This window comes from Rhincodon typus, chromosome 8 (genome assembly GCF_021869965.1).
Source record: "Rhincodon typus isolate 14 chromosome 8, sRhiTyp1.1, whole genome shotgun sequence".
Taxonomy (NCBI): domain Eukaryota; kingdom Metazoa; phylum Chordata; class Chondrichthyes; order Orectolobiformes; family Rhincodontidae; genus Rhincodon; species Rhincodon typus.
The window spans coordinates 6242359-6264398 of NC_063339.1; the positions used below are offsets into that span (position 1 = coordinate 6242359).

The window sequence follows — 22040 nt, forward strand, 5'->3', positions numbered from 1 at the left end:
CATTAAAACTTTGTCTTTTTCTTTCAGGATTCTAATTCTTCACTTTCAATGTTCTGGCTAGCTTAGGAATTTCCTCCAAAGTCACTCCATCACTTTAATGGTTACAGTTATCCTGGTAGTTCACTCTCTGTCCTTGAGACTGCATTCGAGCATCTAGCGTTTGAACCATCAAGCACTGTAATATGCCGTGTATGCGTACTAGATACTGCACACTAGTTTCCTTCAACCTCACTCTCAGCTGCTAACGTAGGGCCAGCTTCCTTCCACATTGACTGCTGTTTTTTGTGATGAACAGCATGCAGTTAAATCCAAGCAATTGTTTTCCTGCAATCTACTCCCATCTGCTATAGTTGGGGTGTCCCAGATAGAGATTTCAATTAATTTAATTCACTTGTGGGCGTGGATGTCGCTGGCCGGCCAGATTTTATTGCATATCCCTAGTTGCCCTTGAGAAGGTGGTGGTGAGCTGCTTCTTGAATCGATACAGTCCATGTGTTAAATACTAAAACGTTTCTTTGATAATGCATGCTTCAAGATCTTTCCTTGTTTGTTCTTTGCTTTCAATGTTTATTTCATCTGAGACCTACAGGAATAATTTAAAACTTGTCTGAAAACAGCTGTATACGCTTGTCTTTTTTGTTGTTTTCACACTTCTAACTCTGACCTTGTCTGTGCACACGGACAGACATTTGATTTTTAGATACTGTATGTGATCTGGCAACTTGTGAATCCCAGCATTTCCATGACTTTGCATTTAGCTTTAGAGAAATCAAATTTGCAAAAGTTGTATTCCTACAATATATGAATTGTGACCTTAAACATTTTCACAATAGAAGGAATTCAGGTGAAATGCCTTTGCTGAGTGATTGAAATGTGGAAACATGTCGCAAAAGCAAAATGGATAAGAGGGCCAATCCATGGCTTACAAAGAAAATAAGAGATAGTGGCCAATCTGTATGCTTCTTCCTTAGATCGGATAAGAAAAATAATAAATCTGAGGATTGGGAGCAGTTTAGAATTCAGCAAAGAAGGACCAAGGGATTGATTAAGAAGGCGAAAATAGAGTACGAAAGTAAACTTGCAGGGAACATAAAGACTGACGCTAAGAGTTTCTATAGGTACAAGAAGAGAAAGAGATTGGTAAAGACAAATGTAGGTCCTCTACAGACAGCAATGGGGGAATGTATAATAGGGAACAAAGAAATGGCTGATGAACTGAATATATATTTTGGTTCAGTCTTCACAAAAGAGGACAAAAATCAGACACCAGAATTGTCGGAGGATGCTAAATTTAGTGAGAGGGAAGAACTAGGGAGATCAATATTAGTAGAGAGATGGTGCTAGGAAAATTGTTGGGATTGAAGGCAGGCAAATCCCCAGGGCCTGATAATCTACGTCCCAAAGTACTTAAGGAAGTGGCTCTAGAAATAGTGGATGCATTGGTGGCCATCTTCCAGGATTCTGTAGACTCTGGAACAGTCCTTGCAGTTTGGAGGGTGGCTAATATCACTCCAATATTCAAAAAGGGAGGTAGAGAGAAAACAGGGAATCCTAGACCAGTGAGCCTAATATCGGTAGTGGGGAAAATTCTCGAATCCATTGTGAAGGATTTTGTAGCAGTGCATTTAGAAAGCAGTGGCAGGACCAGACAGAGTCAGCATGGATTTATGAAGGGGAAATCATGCTTGACAAATGTGTTGGAATTCTGTGAAGATGTAATTAGTAGAGTTGGTAAGGAGGGGAGCAGTCGATGTGGTATATTTTGACTTTCAGAAAGAATTTGACAAAGTCCCACATTAGAAATTAATGTGGAAAATTAAAGCGCATGGGACTGGGGAATGTGTACTGAGATGGATAGGAAACTGGTTGGCAGAGAGGAAACAAAGAGTAGGAATTAATGGGTCCTTCTCAAATTGGCAGGCAGTAATTGGTGGGTGCCACAGGGATTAGTGCTGAGACCCCAGCTATTCACAATATATATTAATGATTTGGATGAGGGAACAAATTTTAACATGTCCAAGTTTGCAAATGATACTAAGTTGGGTGGGAGGATGAACTGTGATGAGGATGCAGAGATCCTTCAGCATGATCTGGACAGATTGGGTAAGTGGGCAAAGCAATGGCAGTTGCATTATAATTTGGATAAATGTGAGATTATTCACTTTGGAAGCAAAAACAAGAAGGCAGATTACTACCTGAATGGCTGTAAATTGGGAGAGGGGAGTGTGCAGCAGGACCTGGGTGTCCTTGTGCACCAGTCACTGAAGGTAAGCATGCAGGCGGTAAAGAAGGCAAATGGTATGTTGGCCATCATTGCGAGAGGTTTCGAGTACAGGAGCAGGGATGTTTTGTTGCAGTTATACAGGGCCTTGGTGAGATCACACCTGGAATATTGTGTGCAGTTTTAATATCCTTTTCTGAGGAAGGATGCTGTTGCTCTGGAAAGAGTGCAGCAAAGGTTTACCAGGCTGATTCCAGGGTTGGCGGGTCTGATGTATGAGGAGAGATTGACTAGTATGGGATTGTTTTCATTAGAGTTCAGACGAATGAGGGGGGATCGCATAGAGACTTTTAAAATTGTAACAGGACTAGACAGGCTAGATGCTGGGAGGATGTTCCCGATGGTGGGTGTGTCCAGAACCAGGGGTCACAGTATGAGGATTCAGGGTAGATGGTTTAAGACGGAGATGAGAAGACATTTCTCCACCCAAAGAGTGGTGAGCCTTTGGAATTCATCACCACAGGAAGTAGTTGATGCCAAAACATTGAATGTATTTGAATGGGATCAAAGGTTAGCGGGAGAAAGCAGGGTTAGGTTATTGAGTTGCATGATCAGCCATGATCGTGAAGGATGGCGGAGCAGGCTCAAAGGGCCGAATGGCCTCCTTCTGCTTCTTTCTTCTTTGATTCTATGTTTCTATGGAAATATAGAAAAAAGCAGGAGGATCTGAGATAACAAGGTGTAGAGCTGGATGAACACGGCAGGCCAAGCAGCATCAGAGGAGCAGGAAGGCTGATGTTTCGGGCCTAGACCAGTTCCTACTATCTCAAAAAGCAGGAGGAGGCCATTTGTCTCATCAAGCCTGCTCTGCCAATCAATATGATCATTGGAGTAGCAAATTCTACATTTCAACTCCGTGCTGACTTTCTATTCATATACCCCTTGATGCCTTCAGACTCTAAAAATCTATCTATTTCCTCCTTAAATATATTTACAGTCTAGGCCTCCATCACCTTGTGTGGTAGAGAATTGCACAGGTTCACCACCCTCTGAAGAATTTTCTCCTTATGTCAGTCCTAAATGGTCTATCTCATTTCCTGAAATTGTTACCCTAAGTTTTGGAACCCTCCCCAGACAGGAGATGTTATCGCTGAATTCAATCTATGGACACCTGTCATAATTTTATACTTCTCCATAAGATCTCCTCTTATTCTTCTGAACTCCAGTGACTACAGGTCTAGATGATCCAATCTCTGTTTATATGATAATCCTGCCATTTCATGAATCATTGTGATGAACCTTTGTTACATTCCCTCTATGATGAGTATTCTTGCTTGGGTAAGGAGAACAAAATTACTCCAAGAAATGTGATACCATCCAGGATAAAGCAGCCCATTTGAGTGGATCAACATCCACAAACTTTAACTCTTTTCACCACTGACACTCAGTAGCAGGAGTGTGTATCATCTGCAAGATATACTGCAAAAATTCTCTGAGGTTCCTTCAGCAGCTTCCAAACTCGCAGTCACTACCACCAAGAAAGACAAGGGCAGCAGACAGATGGAAATACCATTACCTGCAAGTTTCCCTTCAAGCCATTCACTATCCTGATTTGGAAATATATTGCTATTCTTTAACTTGCATTAAAGTCCCGGAACTCCTCCTGTAATTCTACTTAGACCAAATGGATTGCAGCAGTTCAAGACAGAAGCTCACCACAACCTTTCTGAGAGCAACTAAGGGTGAGCAATAAAGGCCTAGCCAGTGACGCCCACAACTCATAAATGAATAAGAAAGAGACGTAATCTCATAAGACCCTGTGTAAGTGCAATAAGACATCTTTGGTCCTGTATTCAAATCCCGTTGCAATTAAGGTTAGCACATAAGTGGCTTTCTGTGAGTATTTGAAACAAGTTGCTTAGATACATGTAAGAGAGACCTTGATAAGGATCTGAGCAAGAAGAAAAAGTAGAGATATGCTGATAAGATAATGTAAGCAAAAGTAGGGTAAAGAAGAAGCATGCGTGCAGTATAATTGTCAGCATTATTAAATGGTCTAATTATATCTTATGAATTCTAGAAAGTAATCTTTGTTTCCAATAAATAGAGATATTCTTTGTAGTTTTGTGAGAGCAAAAGTAGACAAGATGTTTTAGAAAAAAGGATTTAGATTTTCTGAATGCAGCAGACGTTGCTTAACTTCCAGTCAGTGTTTTAGCTTTGAATATTATGAATAAAGTGCCCATTAAGTCAATGTACAATAATTAGAGCAGTTATTAAATTTCCATTTAAGATTCTTCTAAAATGTGGATCATAATAGTTTACTTGACTTTATATGTTTTAGGCAAACTAAAGTAATTTTCAGTCGGCAAACTTTGTTTGGGTAAATGTAAAACTTACATTTCCCCTCTCCACCCCTCAAGTATCTTCAGAAGGAGGCAATGTGTCAGCAATGCAAAATAAACTTGTAAAAGGTATCTCTGTTACTGTATCCAGTGCAAAATCTGTAAATAGTGCAATTTAAAGGTAGTATCAGTGGATATTATGCATATTTTCCTTCTGCATTTAGCAGATGAGTGTTTTCAGAAGTATTTATGTAATTTCAAGCTTGAAAAGTCAAAATGTGATGGACTTCACAACTTTTAAAGAAAATTAAATCAAAAACTGTGGGAAGTTCATGTTTAAATTTTGCATTTTAAGCCATATAGATGCATTTCTGCTAGTGACTGATGTGGGAGAAACACTTGTAACATTTGTTTTACACATATCAAAGAAGGTGGTAATTATCTTATAAAGGTATAAGTGCAAACAATGGCCAGCAATTCGTCTCAGTATCTGGAAGCTGAAGCCTGTGCTGGGATGTGACGAGGATATGTATCATGGATAAAGAAGTGGCTGAGAGAACCTCTATTTTACTTGTGGAGATTCATTACTCACTCCCTCTTGGTTCAAAACTCTTCACTTGAAGCAACTCTTCATTCAAATGTGGAGTGCGATCATTTAAAACTTGAACTTAACTTCTATTACCAGAAATCCATTGGTAAGCAGCTTTGAAACTATTTTTATTTTGCTGAAAATACTGTAAATATTGCTCATCCAAAAGGTATAGAAAACCATTGTTAGGTGATACCTAGATCTGAGATCTTGATTAATCCTAAAATCAAGATTACCACCAGTCACCTGGCAATAGTCTATGTTGAATACACAGCTGGACTCATTAGTTCACTAATGAAGGCCTTCAGAATTTAATGTTGGCTTGCAAAGATGCATGGCAGAAATGTTCTTTAAGTCCGTAACCCAAAAATTGTGCATAGCTATTTCTATTCTGATTTCACGATGTAAGGGCAATGGACTGCTGCATCAAAGGCAAGGGCTGCTACACCAGTAGTGCAAAGGATGAAGATGGGAGGGTGGTGATAAGAGGGAAACGCTCAAAGTCAGATGAATACCAGTCCCCTTGCTATCATATGTTACTCCAGGTCAGAAGCCAAATCTGTCCCCTCCCACAGGACATTCAAGTGGTGGAAAAGGGAACCATTCTAATTCTATTTTGTAATCTTTCCACAGGTCATTAACAAATTCAGATGCTGTTGATGAATGACATGGCAAGGGCGGAGGTGAGGGACGGGTAGTAGCTTCCAGAGTGTTTGGAGAGTGCAGACCATGGCTTTGTTATGCAATTGTCTCAATTTCATCTGCAGATGAAAAGGAGATTGAAAGTTGAATCTGCATTTGTACTCACTTTTCTCTTGAGAGCGAATCGCTGTGTCTCTACCGTTGCTCCAAAGCCAAGTGACACAGTTCTCCACAAGCTGCTCCAGCGTGGACACATTTTACTGGACTTAGGTGAGTGTCTCAGGGCCAGATGAGCTCTGCAGCCTCAGAATCTAGTTTTAAGAAACAGGGATTTTCTGAAGAGCTGGCAAATGTTGTTGCCTTGTCAGGGACGTCGACTACAACAGAGCAGTCAGCCTATGGAGTGTGATTTAATGAAGGCACTGCTGAAGAGGTGCTTACTGATATACATGAGGAATCATGAGTCGACAAATAGTAACATGGAGCTTCTGGACATGTGGCCTCCACTTAAGACATGTTGCACAGGGCATGTTAAGCGTTGCAAAAGCCAGTGCAACAGCTGGTGGCTGCACTGGGAATATACAGCAAATCAATTGGCAGTGAAAGTGAGGGAATAGTCTGGACTTCAACCTTGATGAAAGCTCTGATTTCTGCTCTCAAGGCTTTGAATACCGTGCTGGAACATGCTAACAAGCATAGCTTCTAGTTTCTTGCTGAGGCCTGACACACCCTGAGAACAGCTAACAAACATTATTGGAGCTGAAGATCAAAACACTGGAAGGGCAGCAGGTGTGGCCCAACAGCCGGTTATACTCTGGTTGAAAGTGTCACCTCAAGTTCTGACCTGCCAACAGGACATATGGAACTACCTATAAATGAGCGGCTGCACAAGGCAATACCTTTGCCATTACTGTCTCAACCAATAACAACATTGTTCTATGAATAGACTGTCTTGTACAATGGCAAACCATAGGACCACAACTGATCAGCTCAGCATCTTTTGCCTTGCTCCACCTTTTACAATTCTGAACTTGGTGGAACATAACACACACCATTCTGAATTGGAAATGTATTGCTGTACCATCACCATCACAAGGTCAAAATCTTGGAAGTCCCTCCCTTAACGGAATTGTGAATGCACCTCCAGCCCAAGGACTGCAGGGTTAAAAGAAGGTTTGCTCACCATCACCTTCTTGAGAGTAATAAACAATTGCTTAACTAGCGATGCCTACTTTCCATGCATGGACAAAGCCAAACCGTGACCAAACAGTTAACTTTTTTTTCAGGATCTGAGACAACAAAAGAGTCCCAGTAGACCTAAATTGAGTAAGTAAACTCATCGGTTGGTATCCAGGAGAGTGCACACTGGTCTGGAACAGTTAAATTGCTTAGCAACATCCAAATCAAAATAAATCTCTGGTTAAATGGTCACCCAGTTGTAATGGAGGTCGAAACTGGAACCGCTGTTTCAGTGATTGCAGAAGCAGTATTTCACAAAATTCACTCTGGATTCCAACCCTCAAGTTTGTGCAAGACCTCAGCTAGACTGAACCAGAGAACCTTTACAGATTAAGGGTACAACTTCAGTTCTGGTCTCTTATAAGAAGCAGCTGGTTCAGTTATCACTGAGTGTAGTAAAAGGCTCAGGCCCAAGTATAATGGGGTGAAATTGGTTGAGAAAAATTCACCTAGATTGGCACATTTTTTGATTAGAAAATGGCTGTCTGAGTGAAGTCTTAATTAAATACCCGGATGTTTTTCAAGAAGGTCTGGGGACTATCAAAGGAGCCAAGATCACCTTGCATGTTGACCAGAAAGCAATTCCACAACTCTGCAAGGGCTCACCCGGTGTCATTTGCCTTACGAGCAAAAGTAGAGGCAGAAATCAGAAGGCTGGAAAGTGAAGGAATCATCAAACCAGTCCAGTTTGCGAATTGGCAGCACCAGTCATACCAATTGTGAAGCCCAACGGGCTTTATGGGGATTTTAAACAAACAGTAAATCATTTCTGGCAGCTGGATAAATTCCCAAACATTTGCATAGAGGATTTATACGCAAAGCTGGCAGGGGGTCTGTCCTTCATGAAGCTGGACATTAGCCACACATACTTACAATTGCGGGTAGGTAAGCATTCCCAGGGGTAGTAAAAGCTCATAGATGGCACAATGGAGAGGAATGCCCAATAACGTATGCATCCAGGACTTTGGCTTATGCAGAGCATTAACACATCCAGATAGAGAAGGAAGGTTTGGTGGTCATATTTGGAGACTGGATATTCCACCAATACCTTTGCAGATGTAAATTTGAAATAGTAATGGACTACAAACCCCTGCTGGGTCTACTTAAAGATAATAAGGTAACGCCGCTCATAGCTTCAATCCGAGATCAATGGTGGGATCTAATAGAAAGCGCAGATAATTGCAAGTTTGAACACCATCTAGGAAGCCAAATAGCAAATGCAGATGTATTGATCCGCCTCCCAGTAGCAGATACGCCACCGGTAGTACCACCACTGGAGGAGTCTGTAATGGTTTTTAATTTTCTGGACACAGTTCCAGTCACAAGCTGACAGACTTTAAATGTAGAAAGATATGGTCTTGGAAAAACTGAAACAACTGGTTATGATGGGGGAAACCAAAAGGCTGTCACAACCAGAACTGAAACTTTTTTGAACCCAGAGAGACCAGATCACAGTAGAGGACAACCCATTATTATAGGGAGCAAGAGTGATTGTCCCAAGCAAAGGTTGGTGCCAGATACTGACTGACCCCTACTAGGGGTTTTTAAAATGAGAATGTTTGCGAGAAGTTATGTCTGGTGGCCAGGATTGGATGCAGACAGCCGTGTTGGTGGGGCAGTGCCCAGGGTGCCAATAAGGACAGGAATTACCGCCAGCAGCTGCCACTCATTTGTGGGAATGGCTGAGTAAACCCTGGACTCGGTTACACGTCGACTATGCAGGTCCTTTCATGGGCTCATTGTTCTCAGTCATTGTGGTCACCCACTCAAAGTGGTTGGACGGATATGGAGTTCATTCATCAAACACAAGGATGACGATAGAAAAACTGCGTGTACCTTTTGCAATACACGGACTCCCAGAATTGTTGCTTATGGATAATGGGCCCTCGTTTACCAGCAGGGAATTTGAGAATTTCCCCGATTTACAAGGACAGGTCCATACCATCCATCATCTGATTCTCTGACAGAAAAAGCAATCTATACTTTGAAGGCAGGCTTAAAGACACGACCTACAGCTTCACTAGACACCAAACTGTCCTGGTCCCCATTTGATTATGGGACCCCACCCCTCATGCAACTACAGGGATATCTCCAACAGAGTTGCTAATGGGGAGAAGACTTCATACCAGGTTAAAACTGATCTTCCCGGACCTGGGGTGGAAGGTGAAATAGCATCAGGAACACCAGTGTGGGGCACAAGATTCTGCTAAGCAAGAGAGACTGTTTACTTCAAGAGATGAAGTTTGGCATCAGAGACATAGGAATGGCCATGCATGGGTAAAGCGAGGTCAGGCCCAGTGACACATAAAGTTCGGGTATGTGTGACGGTCTTGAGCAAGCACATGGACCATATGAAAGCTACAAACTCACAAACAGTGCAGGAGCAAAACGTGCCTGGCTCTTCGACAGCCTTTCCGACTGTTCCAGAACCTGTGGGTTCTCCCTCTCTGTCAAACGTTGAAGACACCTCACAATCTCAGATGGTCACAAAGGATGTTGCCACCTCATGCCTTTGTTGCCTGAAGAAGAGAATGAATATCCTCCAAGACACTCCAAGCGCAGGAGGTGGGCCACTGCGCATTACACGCCTCAAGCACAGAACTGGCAGAACCTGACCCCCCAGTGCTACAACACCCCTGGAGGAGCTACAAAATAAAAAGTCTATGTCCTCGGACTTCGGGGAAGGGATGTAGTGATTGTAATGAGGTCAGCCAGGTAGATCTAATCTAATGTGAGATCCCTTATTGGGGATGTTAATCTGGTCCAATCAAGGAACCCTGGCTGACAGATAAGAACAGGAGTGTCAGAGGTTCTCTTCACGCTGAGAGCTGGCTCTGAGGGAGCTGAATCAGTGTCAAGGACTCTCCACGTGTAAATAAAGGGTGACTTTGTAATGGGATATCAGCCTATGTGGAGTTATTTCTCTTCTCTTTCTCATTCTTTCTGTCAAGCTGAGGAGAAGCAGCCTGACTAGAATATTGTGACTACCACCTTGCTGACTGGCTTTTTTGCTGACTACCTTGATTTTGAATTTTATTGCTGCAAAGTAAAACTTTGGTAAATTTTGATTACAGTTCTTTCAATTTTTAAAAAATGAAACCATGCTTGATCCAGGTTTGCAATGCTGATTAATGTTCAATAAAGTAAATAGTAAAAATTTCTATAAATTTAAATTGCCGCAATACACTGTAATGAAATTATACCTCTCAAGGTCCATTTAAGGTTTTATTGGCATTTTTGTAAACATCTGCTCAAATGCCTAAGTAGAGTTTAACTTTCTCCGCCAACGTTTGTATGTGATGTATTCATTTCCGGGTAAATTTACTACTTCGATAAAAAGCCGATATAGTGTGGAGCTAGAGGAACACAGCAGGTCAGGCAGCATCAGAGAAGCAGGAAAGTCAATGTTGCAGGTCAGGACCCTTCATCAGGACTGTTTTTATTTCTGTTTCTGGTTTAAAGTTTTTATTTCTCTTAAAAGCCTTCTTTTTACATAATAAAGTCTTTGAAGGTAAATATTTGTCTTTTCCTCCTTCTTGCAACCTCTGTAGAGACACCCATTTAATAACCCATGTACCACAACCCGCCATCTAATTTCTTCACCTACTCAAGTGACACTATTTGTAAAGACTCCACGTCCTTTAACTGTCAATCCATAGTCCCGGATCATCAGCTTTCATTGGTTCATATCTGCTATCGACCCATACATCGCTGTATGCCAAGATTCAGGCATTCTATGAAAGTACAGTTCTGTAGGACCGAAAGACCAGGGTTGTTTAGGGGGAACCCTTCGATCCATCCATGAACCTGGAGCAGCTGCACAGCATGCAGTACACACTATTCTTTCGTATCTCTCCTTGGCTTTTATCTGTGGGACACGAAATTGTTATAGCCACAGCTTCAAAGAGGCATCTTTATTGTGGAAACTCCAATAGTCCAATACCTTTTATTCTGGACAATGCACTCAACGACAAAGTTAACTGCAATAAGAATGTCACAATAGCTCTTTTCAAATTCACCCCAAAAAAAACCCCACAGGATTCACATGCAAGATGTGCATTGGGGATTGTAGATAATCTAAACTTTTAAAGTGTTAATTTACTGTTGATTGTGATGGGATATCTTGTAATGTGATATGTCGCCATCATTCATGACCCTCCCCCGCATCCCCTGAACTTGGGAAATGGCCAGCAGTCCTATAGAAACCTAATGTCTCCTGCTTTTCCTTTGCACCGAGTGCATTAAATTTACTGAGTTCTCTACTGTACTGAGTAGAAGAGGACAATGATTGCACTTTGACTAGTATTGCACAACCTCCCTGTGAATGCCTGCAGTGCCCTAGACCTGTAAAGGATTGAAGGCCATGGTCACCTCATTTCAATGGTTAATACTTTGTTGAGTGTCGATCAGAGTTTCAAATCATTGATGGACAAGTCTCTAAGACAGCAAGTATCCAGCTTTCTCTAGCTCAATGGTCACATGATGCATTCTTTGGACAACTTCATTAAAGGGTTGTAGACTTTTTTGGTGCTTAGCTGTTTTGCTTGCCTGTTGTCTGTCTCTGGCTTTCTTCACTTTATTTCTCCTTCACCTCTGTGATATTTAATTTTATAAAATATTTTCATGGAATGTGAACATAACTAGCTTGACCAGCAATTTTTTTTTTGTCTATCCCTAATTCCCCATCAGAAGGAGGTGGTGAGCTGCCTTCTTGAGCCACTGCAGTCCTGGGGTGTAGGGACTCTCAGGAATGTTTAAAAGGGAGAACCAAGATTTTGACCCAGCAGCTATTAATGGACAATGATGTAGTTCCAAATCAGAATGCTGTTTAGGTTGGAGGGGCACTTACAGATGGTGATGCTGACCTTGTCCTTCTGGTGGAAGAGGTGATAAATTTCTGCGTCCCCACCTTAATGAATTTCGGGCACGACAGGACGCCGAACTGTTCTTCCACCGTCTTTGCATCCGTGCTCATTTCTTTGGACAAGAGTCCTCTCCCCATCCCACAGACCCCTTTGCCCAACTCCAACACTCTCCTTCCACCTGGACCCCTCCCTCCAGCCTTTTACCTGCACTCGATTTTTTTCATTGAGAACTGTCGACGTGACATCAGTCGCCTCAATTTCACTGCCCCTCTCAACAAATCCAACTATCTTCCTCCGAACTGACTGCACTCCGTGCACTCAGATCTAACCCTGACTTTGTCATCAAGCCTGCCGATAAGGGTGGTGCTGTTGTTGTCTGGCGTACTGACCTCTACCTTGCAGAGGCTGAGCGCCAGCTCTCAGATACCTCCTCCTACCTTCCCCTGGACCATGACCCCATCATGGCACATCAGGCCATTGTATCCACTACGGTTACGGATCTCATTTCATCCGGTGATCTCCCCTCATCTGCTTCCGAGCTAATAGTCCCCCAACCCCGCAAGCTCGTTTGTACCTCCTGCCAAAAATCCACAAACAGGACTGTCCAGGTAGACCCATTGTTTCAGCCTTCTCATGCCCCACAGAAGTCATGTCTTCCTACCTTGACTCAGTCTTCTCCCCCCGGTCCAATCCCTACCCACATACATCCGTGATTCATCTGACGCCTTACGCCGGTTTCAAAGCTTTCAGTTTACTGGCTCCAGCCACCTCCTCTTTACCATGGATGTGCAATCCCTTTACACATCCATTCCTCACCAGGAGGGTCTTAGGGCTCTCCGCTTCTTCCTGGAGCAAAGACCTGAACCATCCCCACCCACCACCACCCTCCTCCGCTTGGCCGAGCTTGTCCTCACCCTCAACAACTTCTCTTTCAACTCTTCTCATTTTCTTCAGGTAAGAGGGGTTGCCATGGGTACCCGCATGGGCCCTAGTTATGCCTGTCTCTTCGTGGTGTATGTGGAACATTCCTTGTTCCAGCCCTATTCTGTCCCCCACCCACAACTCTTTCTCCGATACATCGATGATATCATCGGTGCTGCTTCCATCTCTCGTCTGGAGTTGGAAAACTTCATCAATTTTGCCTCCAATTTCCACCCTGCCCTCACTTTCATCTGGTCTATCTCTGACTCCTCCCTTCCCTTCCTCGACATCTCTGTTTCCATTTCTGGGGATAGACTCGCCACTAATATCCATTACAAACCCACTGACTCCCACAGCTACCTGGACTATACATCTTCACACCCAACTTCCTGTAAAGACTCCATCCCATTCTCAGTTCCTCCGTCTCCGTCGCATATGTTCAGATGAGGCCAACTTCGACAAGGGAGCCTCCGAAATGTCCACCTTCTTCCTCAACCGAGGATTCCCCAGCTCCGTTGTCGACAGGGCCCTCAACCAGGTCTGACCCATCTCCTGCACTTCAGCCCTCACCCCCTCTCTTTACCCCCCGCAACAGCGATAGGGTTCCCCTTATCTTTACCTACCATCCCACCAGCATCCACATCCAGAAGATCATCAGACGCCATTTCCGCCACCTCCAGCAAGATGCCACCACCAGACACATATTCCCCTCCCCTCCCTTGTCTGCCTTCCGCAGGGATCGTTCCCACCAGGACACCCTGGTCCACACTTCCATCACCCCCAACACCTCCCCACAGCCCTACGGCACCTTCCCCTGTAACCGGCAAAGGTGCAACACCTGCGCACTTACCTCCTCCCTCCCCAGAATCCAAGGGCCCAAACATACCTTTCAGGTGAAGCAACACTTCACCTGCACTTCCAAGAATCTAGTCTACTGCATTCGCTGCTCACTATGTGGTCTCCTCTACAATGGGGAAACGAAGCGTAGACTTGGCAACCGCTTCGCAGAACATCTACGTTCTGCTCACAAAAAAGACCCTGAACTACCTGTTGCCTGCCACTTCAATGCACCACCTTGCTCCCTGGCCAACATCTCTGTCTCTGGCTTGCTACAGTGTTCCAGTGAAGCCCAACGCAAGCTGGAGAAACAACACCTCATTTTCCGTTTGGGAACCCTACAGCCCTCTGGACTCAGTATTGAGTTCAATAATTTTAGGGCCTAAACTCTCCCATGTCCCAGCCCCCCACCCCACACACCAGGCCTTGTTACCACATAGCCTGCCACTACACATCCCCTGTTGTTAGTCACTAACAGTCCCCATTAACAACTACTCGCCTTCCCAGCCTGATCGATAGCAACTCCTTTGTCTATCCAACTGTCTTTCTCTCTCTTCGGGCTCTATCCTATCGTTTACTCCCTACCCCATCCACCTCCCTATTTTCTGCATATAAATTGACGTTTTCTCAGCCACCATCAGTTCTGAGGAAGGGTCATCGGACCCGAAACGTTAACTCTGTTTTCTCCTTCACAGATGCTGCCAGACCTGCTGAGCTTTTTCCAGAAACTTTGTTTTTGTTCTTGATTTACAGCATCCACAGTTCTTTGGTTTTTATAAATTTGGAAGGTGCTGTTGAAGGAGTCTTCATGACTTGCTGTACTGCTTCTCTTTCAGATGTGTCCAGTGTCATAAACTGACATCCATATTTTACCATGAGTCTTTATGGTGTTGGTTAAGGGATAGATGTAGGCCAAGTTACCAGGGATAACAACCTTACTGTTCTTGAACATACTGTAATAAGATTTTGTACACCTGTAATAGAACCATGTAGCAAAGGTGAGGAACGGCATGGAGCAGTTGTGCCAAGACCTCCAATAGAAGGCAGTGATAGTGAAGGAGGGCAGCTGGAGCAGTTGTACCGGGACCTCCAGTGGCAGGTGGTGACGGTGAAGAAGAGCGCCAGGCAAGGCAGCTGCAGCATTAGAATTGAGCTGCCCTGAAGAAAATATTGTCTTTGGGGGAAGGAGGCCCCTTGGTGAGAAAGATCAGATAATCAAAGGATTTCCTGAACCAGATGTAAGCCAAAGGTTTAATTCCGTGTAAATACTGATATGCATTTTAAACTTAATTTTCTTTTCTATTTCTAATGACCTGATGCCAGTGGAATAAAGTACCCCTGCTTCATGCTGTTTGGACCATCTGTGTTTATATCTCATATCACATGTCCATCTGAACAGGCTGGTAGGACCTTGGTTTAATGTCTCATCCAAAAGATGACAAATCCACCATTGTAACTTTATGTACTGCACTGGAGTGATGGCTTGATTTCGATGTGTTCATGCCCTGGAGTAGGACTTGAACCTTACTATGTGGTTCATGGGAAAGAGTACCTTCGACTTATCTACAGCTAACAAATCTTATAGATGATATACAATGCCTCCACTGCCAACGCAGCAGCAGCAGCAGTGAATGTTTAAGGTGGCAATAGAGTTCCAACCAAGCAGAGCAGTTTGGTCTGGTTGGTGTTGAGCTTTTTATTTTAATTAATTAATGAGATATGGGTGTTGCTGGTTAGGCTAGCATTTATGGCATATCCATAATTGCCAAAAGGCAGTTAAAAATCAATCACATTGCTATGTATCTGGAGTCATGTGTAGGTCAGATCAGCTTCACTCATCCAGCCAAGTGGTGGACAAGCTTGGGATGCAGGAGTTAAGTACTCCGTGCAAACTTTTCACCTTCTGATCTGCTCTTGTATTTATATTGAGAGTCCAGTTCTGTTTTTGGTCAGTTGGAATCTCTAGGATGTTGATAGTGGGGATGTTAAACAATGGAATGTCATTGAATGTTAAGGGGCGATGGTTAGATACACTCTCGTTGGAAATGATAATTTTCTGGTACTGTATGGCACAGTTGTTACTTGCCACCTATGACTTAACCTGTCTTGCATGTGGGCACTGACTTTTCAATATCTGAGGAGTTATGAATAGTGTTGAACATTATGCGGTCATCAGAATACATACGATGCAGGGAATGTTTGATGAAGCAGCTGACGATGGTTAGTCCAAGACACTGTCTTGTGGAACTCCTACAGTGATGCTGTAGGACTGAGATGATTATGTCCAACAACCTTGACCATGTTCCTTTGTGCTAAATGTGACTGTGACTAGGTGAGAGATTTCCCCCTGATTCCCATTGGCTCTAGCTTTGTGAGGGCTCCTTGATGCCACACTCGGCCAAATACATCTTTGATACCTCTGGAGCTGAGCTCCTTTTTTCTATGTTTGGGCCAGGACTGTAATGAGATCAGGAACTGATTGAGCCTTGCAGAACACAAACACATCATAGACCAAATTAATACTGTGTAAGTGCCACACCATCATGTCATATCTCCAGTTGCCTAACAGTATGCTTTTGCACTTCAATGCTGCACTTTGGTGCACACCAGTAACCATCATTGGGGTGCTGCTGTAAGGATACTTTTAGAGCAGGGGCATTTGCATTCCTCATGGATTGGACCAGACTGCATCTCCAACAGGTCCACCTGCTTTCTTAATGTTCATTTAATCAGCACTTGCCATTCCTTGCCTTTTAGCATTTTGTCCCTTCAGCTGCAGATTCACAGAACTTCTGATTTGCTTTGCATTTTGGCACAGAGATAAGTCCAGGCAACTTGACGTGCTGGTTAGCAGTCATCATTCAAGGAGTTGGGTATGTTGCTGAACAGTTCAGTGCTGTGTCAGCCCCACACCTACAGCATGTGCCAGCAGCCTACGTGGCAAACACACATCATGTGCATCTTTCAAACAGTAGTGTTTCAGGGTCAAAGGGACTAGTCCTTAGTTAACTTGCTAGAAATACTCAGCAGGTTTGGCTACATCTGTGGACAGAAAGCAGAGTTAGCGTTTTGGGTCAAATGTCCCTTCTTCAGCACGCCACTGTTCAGTTCTGAAGAACGGTCACTGGATCTGAAACTTTAACTCTGCTTTTTCTCCACAGTTGCTGGCAGACCTGCAGATTTTTTCCCACCAATTTCTGCTTTTGTGTCAGATTTCCAGCATTCAGACTTAATTACTTAAATATAGTCTTGCGTCAAGTCAAGGAAAGCTGCTGTCAAGAGTTATTTTGGCAGAATCATTAAGGGACACCTCGGTAGAATTAGTCAAGGGGAGCATCCAAAGTCAGTCCAGGGGTTTGGTCACAGACGGATGTCCACTTTGGGCAGCCTTGGTCAAGGTGTCTGTTACAATTAGTGGATTGCCAGTCAGGGAGGTACAGAGCTCAGCCATGTGTTGATAGTCATCAGTTGAGGCTGTTTGTCCAAGCCATTCAATGGATGCAGCATGATCAGTCCTGGGAATCAGCAGAATGAATGTCAGGGCTGGGAATCTAGACTCACTGTTGCAGTAATGAGGGGACTGAGAGTTTGGGAGTGGAGGCAGCAACCTTTGATGCAGAGGGTACAAGCACGGCAAAGGAAGAGAGATTCGATTATATGGTGGGGGGTTTGTGGCAGTGCTCATGCACAGGAGGATATGGGATGCAGTCAATGAAAGGTGGTCACCGTTACCATGACTTTGGGGTGGGATTGTGTACCATGATGGTGAGCATGATCAAACTATAGTGTCACGGTTCAGGGTAAGGTTGTGATTGTAGGTGAAAACATGTGGAGATTCAGGAGAGATTGAGTGTCCAGGGATTACTAAATAGAAGGGGACGTGGAGGTTTGGTCAAAGCCTGATCGTCAAGCTAAGCCTGGCATTCATGATGTTGAGCACAACCTGCATTGTTCTAGCCATAGCAAGTGTAATTATTGCTGTTGCTGCAATGTAACAAAGATGTAAAGCAATGGAAAAGGAACAGATGCTCCAGCAAGCCCAGGAGCAGCAGCAACCTTCAGCAACTGCTGACCATCCTTTGTATGAAGAGGTCACAGCCAAAGAGTCCCTCAGGATGTACAGAAGGCCCAGAGTTTTTTGGTCTTCATTGCTATTTCTTCCAGATGAGAAGCGCAGTTCCAGTGCGGGCTTAAGATGTCCCGGGACACTTTCACTGAACTTTATCAGCTGCTGAAGTTGGACCTGTGACCTGAAGGAATGGATAGTCACCCTAACCTGTAGGCCGTCAAGATGACAACTACATTGAACATTTTACCAAACTGCCTCTTTCCAAGGAGCCACTGTGTATCTGTATGGGATACCTCGATTGTCCCCTGCAAGTGCATCAAGACTGTAATTGATTCCATTTGTGCCAGATCGTACCGCTTCATCATATTTCCCCATGATAAGGTCAGTTCTGCAGCCTGAGCCACTGAAGTAGGATTCAGCAACTTCCCCCGATGCAGAGCTTGATCAACTGTATACAGATTATGCTGAGATAGCCATATCATGTCGCAGCTGTGATCGTCAGTCAAAACGGGCCCCATTCCATCAAGTAAACTGCGATCATCGTTGCCACTTCCTAAAAGTTTGCACCTGGTATCCTGGGAGCCACCCTGATGTCTGTATCCTGAGAGCTCTTCTGTTCCGCTTTGTTTGAGGGTACAGGAGTCATAGAAGGATGGTTACTGGAGGGCAACCTTACTAACCTTGCAACCTTAGCTGATGAGGCTTGACGCACTCACTAACTCTCTCTCTCTCTCTCTCTCTCTCATTCTCACACTCACTCACTCACTCATTCACACACTGAGCCATCATCGGCTGCGAGGGACCGCCGATAATGATGACACAACCCGTTGATTGAGGCTAAGCATCAATATAATACAGCCCATTCTTTGACTATGGACACTGTGGACAGAGCGTGTTCTGTCCAACTGGAGCAGACAAAGTGGTGATGTGATTAATGCTAACAAACTGGGATCATGGGAGCAATTTTCCAAAGAGTGTGATGAGGACATTAAACGGGAGAAACATAACCTTTTGCATGATAGAACACAGCTGTGTTGGTCACTATAAGCCAGGCAGGGCATAACTGAATAAAACTGAAAGAACTGTGGATGCTGTAAATCAGAAAAAAAAGCAGAAATTGCTGGAAAAGCTCAGCAGATCTGACAGCATCTGTGAAGAGAAATCAGAGTTAACGTTTTGGGTCTGGTGACCCTTCCTCAGAACTTTGAGTCACTGGACCCGAAACGTTAAGTCTGATTTCTCTTCGTAGATGTTGCTAGACTGCTGACCTTTTCCAGCAAATTCAGTTCATGTCCACTATATGAGGGTTGGGTGCACTGATCGTTCATTGACTTTAAAATTGTTGGGTGTTTGACATGCTAGCAGTTTGTAATTCAAGCGGCAAATGTAGCTTCTGTTTGTTTTCCGCATGTTTTGGTCTTCTAAATAAAAGTGAATGTTTTGAAGTGAATGAAGACTTTCTTGTGTGTAAAGGACCCATTGATTTAAGATGCTGGCTTAAAGTGAGCATTGGGGAAAGAGAAGCTGTGGCTTAGAGAGGAATAGTTGTTAGGAAAAGAGAACTGATTGTTAAAAGTACAAAGGATCAAGGGAACATGGCAGTGTAATTATGCACGCAACTCCCTTCTCAATTTTCTGTAATCTATTTTGCTGCATGTTTGCTCAACATTGGGCTACAAGTGTGCTGAGTGCAAGTACACAGGAAATTCTCATCCCAAGAAGGCCTCAATTGCACAGACTTAACAGGTAATTGGTGTCAAATACCATCAGTAGTGAATTTTGCCTTGAAATATGCATGTGTAGTGTTAAGTGAACAACAAGATAACATCAGAGATGTAAGGTTATCAGAAGGGTCAAAGCCAGTAAAAGATATTTGTACAGGTGACAAAAAAAATTTGGTCAAAGAGGTGCAGTTAGGGAGAGAATGCCAGGGTGTGGGACTTAGGCAGAGAGACCTCCCTCTCACTGAGGATGAACGGTTCCATCCACCCAGACCTCTCTCTCGCTGAGGACAAACGGTCCCCCAGCCCTGCCGGGTCTTCACCACACCTCCCTCTTACTGAGGACGAACAGTCAGTCCTCAGTAAAGGACTCACCTTTATCCTCCTCCACCTGAACATCAATGAATACCACTCACGCCTGGACATTGAACAATTTTTTGCTGCCTCCGTGCTTATTTCTTTAATTGCGAGTCTAACCCCTGACCGACCCCTTCTCCCGCCTCCAACACACCCCATCCTCCTGGACACCACCCCAAGGCCTCCTACCCTTCCTCGACCTCTTCATCTCCAACTGCCGTCGTGACATCAATTGCCTCAACCTCTCCACCCCTCTCACCCACTCCAACCTCTCCCCCTCAGAACGTGCAGCCCTCCGTTCCTTCCACTCTAACCCTAACCTCACTAAAAAACCCACGAACAAGGGAGGCGCAGTTGTGGTATGGCACACCTCTACATCGCTGAGGCCAGGTGCCAACTCTCTGACACCTCCTCCTACCGCCCCCTTGATCATGACCTCACCCCTGACCACCAAAACATCATCTCCCAGACCATCCATAACCTCATCACTTCAGGTGACCTCCCACCCACAGCCTCCAACCTCATAGTTTCCCAACCCCGCACCTCCCGCTTCTATCTCCTTCCCAAAATCCATAAACCTGACTGCCTTGGTCGACCCATTGTCTCTGCCTGCTCCATCCCCACCAAACTTATCTCCACTTATCTCGACTCCATTTTCTGCCCTTTGGTCCAGGAATTCTCCACCTACGTCCGTGACACCACCCACACCCTCCACCTCTTCCAAAACTTGCGATTCTCTGGCCCTCAACACCTCATATTTACCATGGACATCCAGTCCCTATATACTTGCATTCCCCATGCAGCTGGCCTAAAAGCCCGACGCTTTTTCCTCTCCCACAGGCCCGACCAGTCCCCCTCCACCGACACCCTTATCTGCCTAACCAAACTCGTCCTTACCCTTAACAACTTCTCCTTCAACTCCTCCCACTTCCTACAGACGAAGGCAGTGGCCATCGGTACCTGCATGGGCCCAAGCTATGCCTGCCTCTTTGTAGGATATGTGGCACAGTCCCTCTTCCGCAGCTACACTGGCACCATCCCCCACCTCTTCCTCCGTTACATCGATGACTGTATCGGCACCGCCTCATGCTCCCACGGAGTTCGAACGGTTCATCCACTTTACTAACACCTTCCACCCCAACCTTAAGTTCACCTGGACCATCTCCGATACCTCTCTCTCCTTCCAGGACCTATCTGTCTGTATCTCTGGTAACCACCTGGAAACTGACATCTATTTCAAGCCCACCGACTCCCACAGCTACCTAGAATACACCTCCTCTCAGCCACCTACTTGCAAGAATGCTATCCCCTATTCCCAATTCCTTCACCTCCGCCGCATCTGCACCCAAGATGAGGAGTTCCACTCCCAGACATCCCAGATGTCCTCGTTTTTCAAGGACTGCAATTTCCCCTCCACAGTGGTCGAAAACGCCCTCGACTGCATCTCTCGCGTTTCCTCTCAGCTCTCACACCCCCTCCCCGCAATAACAATGCAGAATTCCCCTTGTCCTCATGTATCACCCCATCAATCTCCAGATTCAATGCATCATTCTCTGCCACTTCCACCACCTGCAATCTGACCCCACAACCAAGGACATTTTTCTCTCCCCACCCTTATCTGCCTGCCAGAGGGACCGCTCTGTCCGCGACTCCCTCGTCCGCTCAACATTCCCCACCGGCCCCACCACCCCCGGCACTTTTCCCTGCAACCGCAGGAGGTGCTACACCTGCCCCTACACCTCACCCCTCACCTCCATCCCAGGCCCCTAGAAAACCTTCCACATTAAACAGAGACAGCTTTGTGGAGCACCTACACTCGGTTCATGACAAACGACAACACCTCCCAGTCGTGAACCACTTCAACTCTCCCTCCCACGCCTTGGACGACATGTCCATCCTGGGCCTCCTCCAGTGCCACAACGTTGTCACCCGAAGGCTGGAGGAACAGCACCTCATATTCCGCCTGGGAACTCTGCAGCCTCAATGCAGTCTCAATGTGGACTTTACAAGCTTCAAAATCTCCCCACCCCCGACCTCATCCCAAGACCAGCCCATCTTGTCCCCACCTCCTTGACCTGTCCATTTTCCCTCCCACTTACCCGCCCCTCCCGCCTCACTGACCAAACCCCCCATTGCAACTCCCTTCATACGCTCACCTGTACTGACTTCATCCCCTCCTCCTTGACCTGTCAGTCTTCTCTCTAACTTCTATCATCGCCTCCCCCTCTCTCTAT

The 22040-nt window shown here is 44.8% G+C and overlaps 1 protein-coding gene across 1 annotated transcript in view; it reads left to right on the plus strand.

Moving 5' to 3' along the window:
* The window catches only part of LOC125483731 (ribosomal protein S6 kinase alpha-5-like), a 123367-nt gene extending 111287 nt beyond the window's left edge, over window positions 1–12080 (plus strand). Inside the window, exon 4 of the mRNA XM_048600221.1 lies at window positions 5789–12080. Within this exon, the coding sequence (XP_048456178.1) occupies window positions 5789–5796 (8 nt within the window). The 3' untranslated portion in view covers window positions 5797–12080. The remainder of the gene's footprint in view (window positions 1–5788) is intronic.
* The last annotated feature ends 9960 nt before the right edge of the window (window positions 12081–22040 follow it).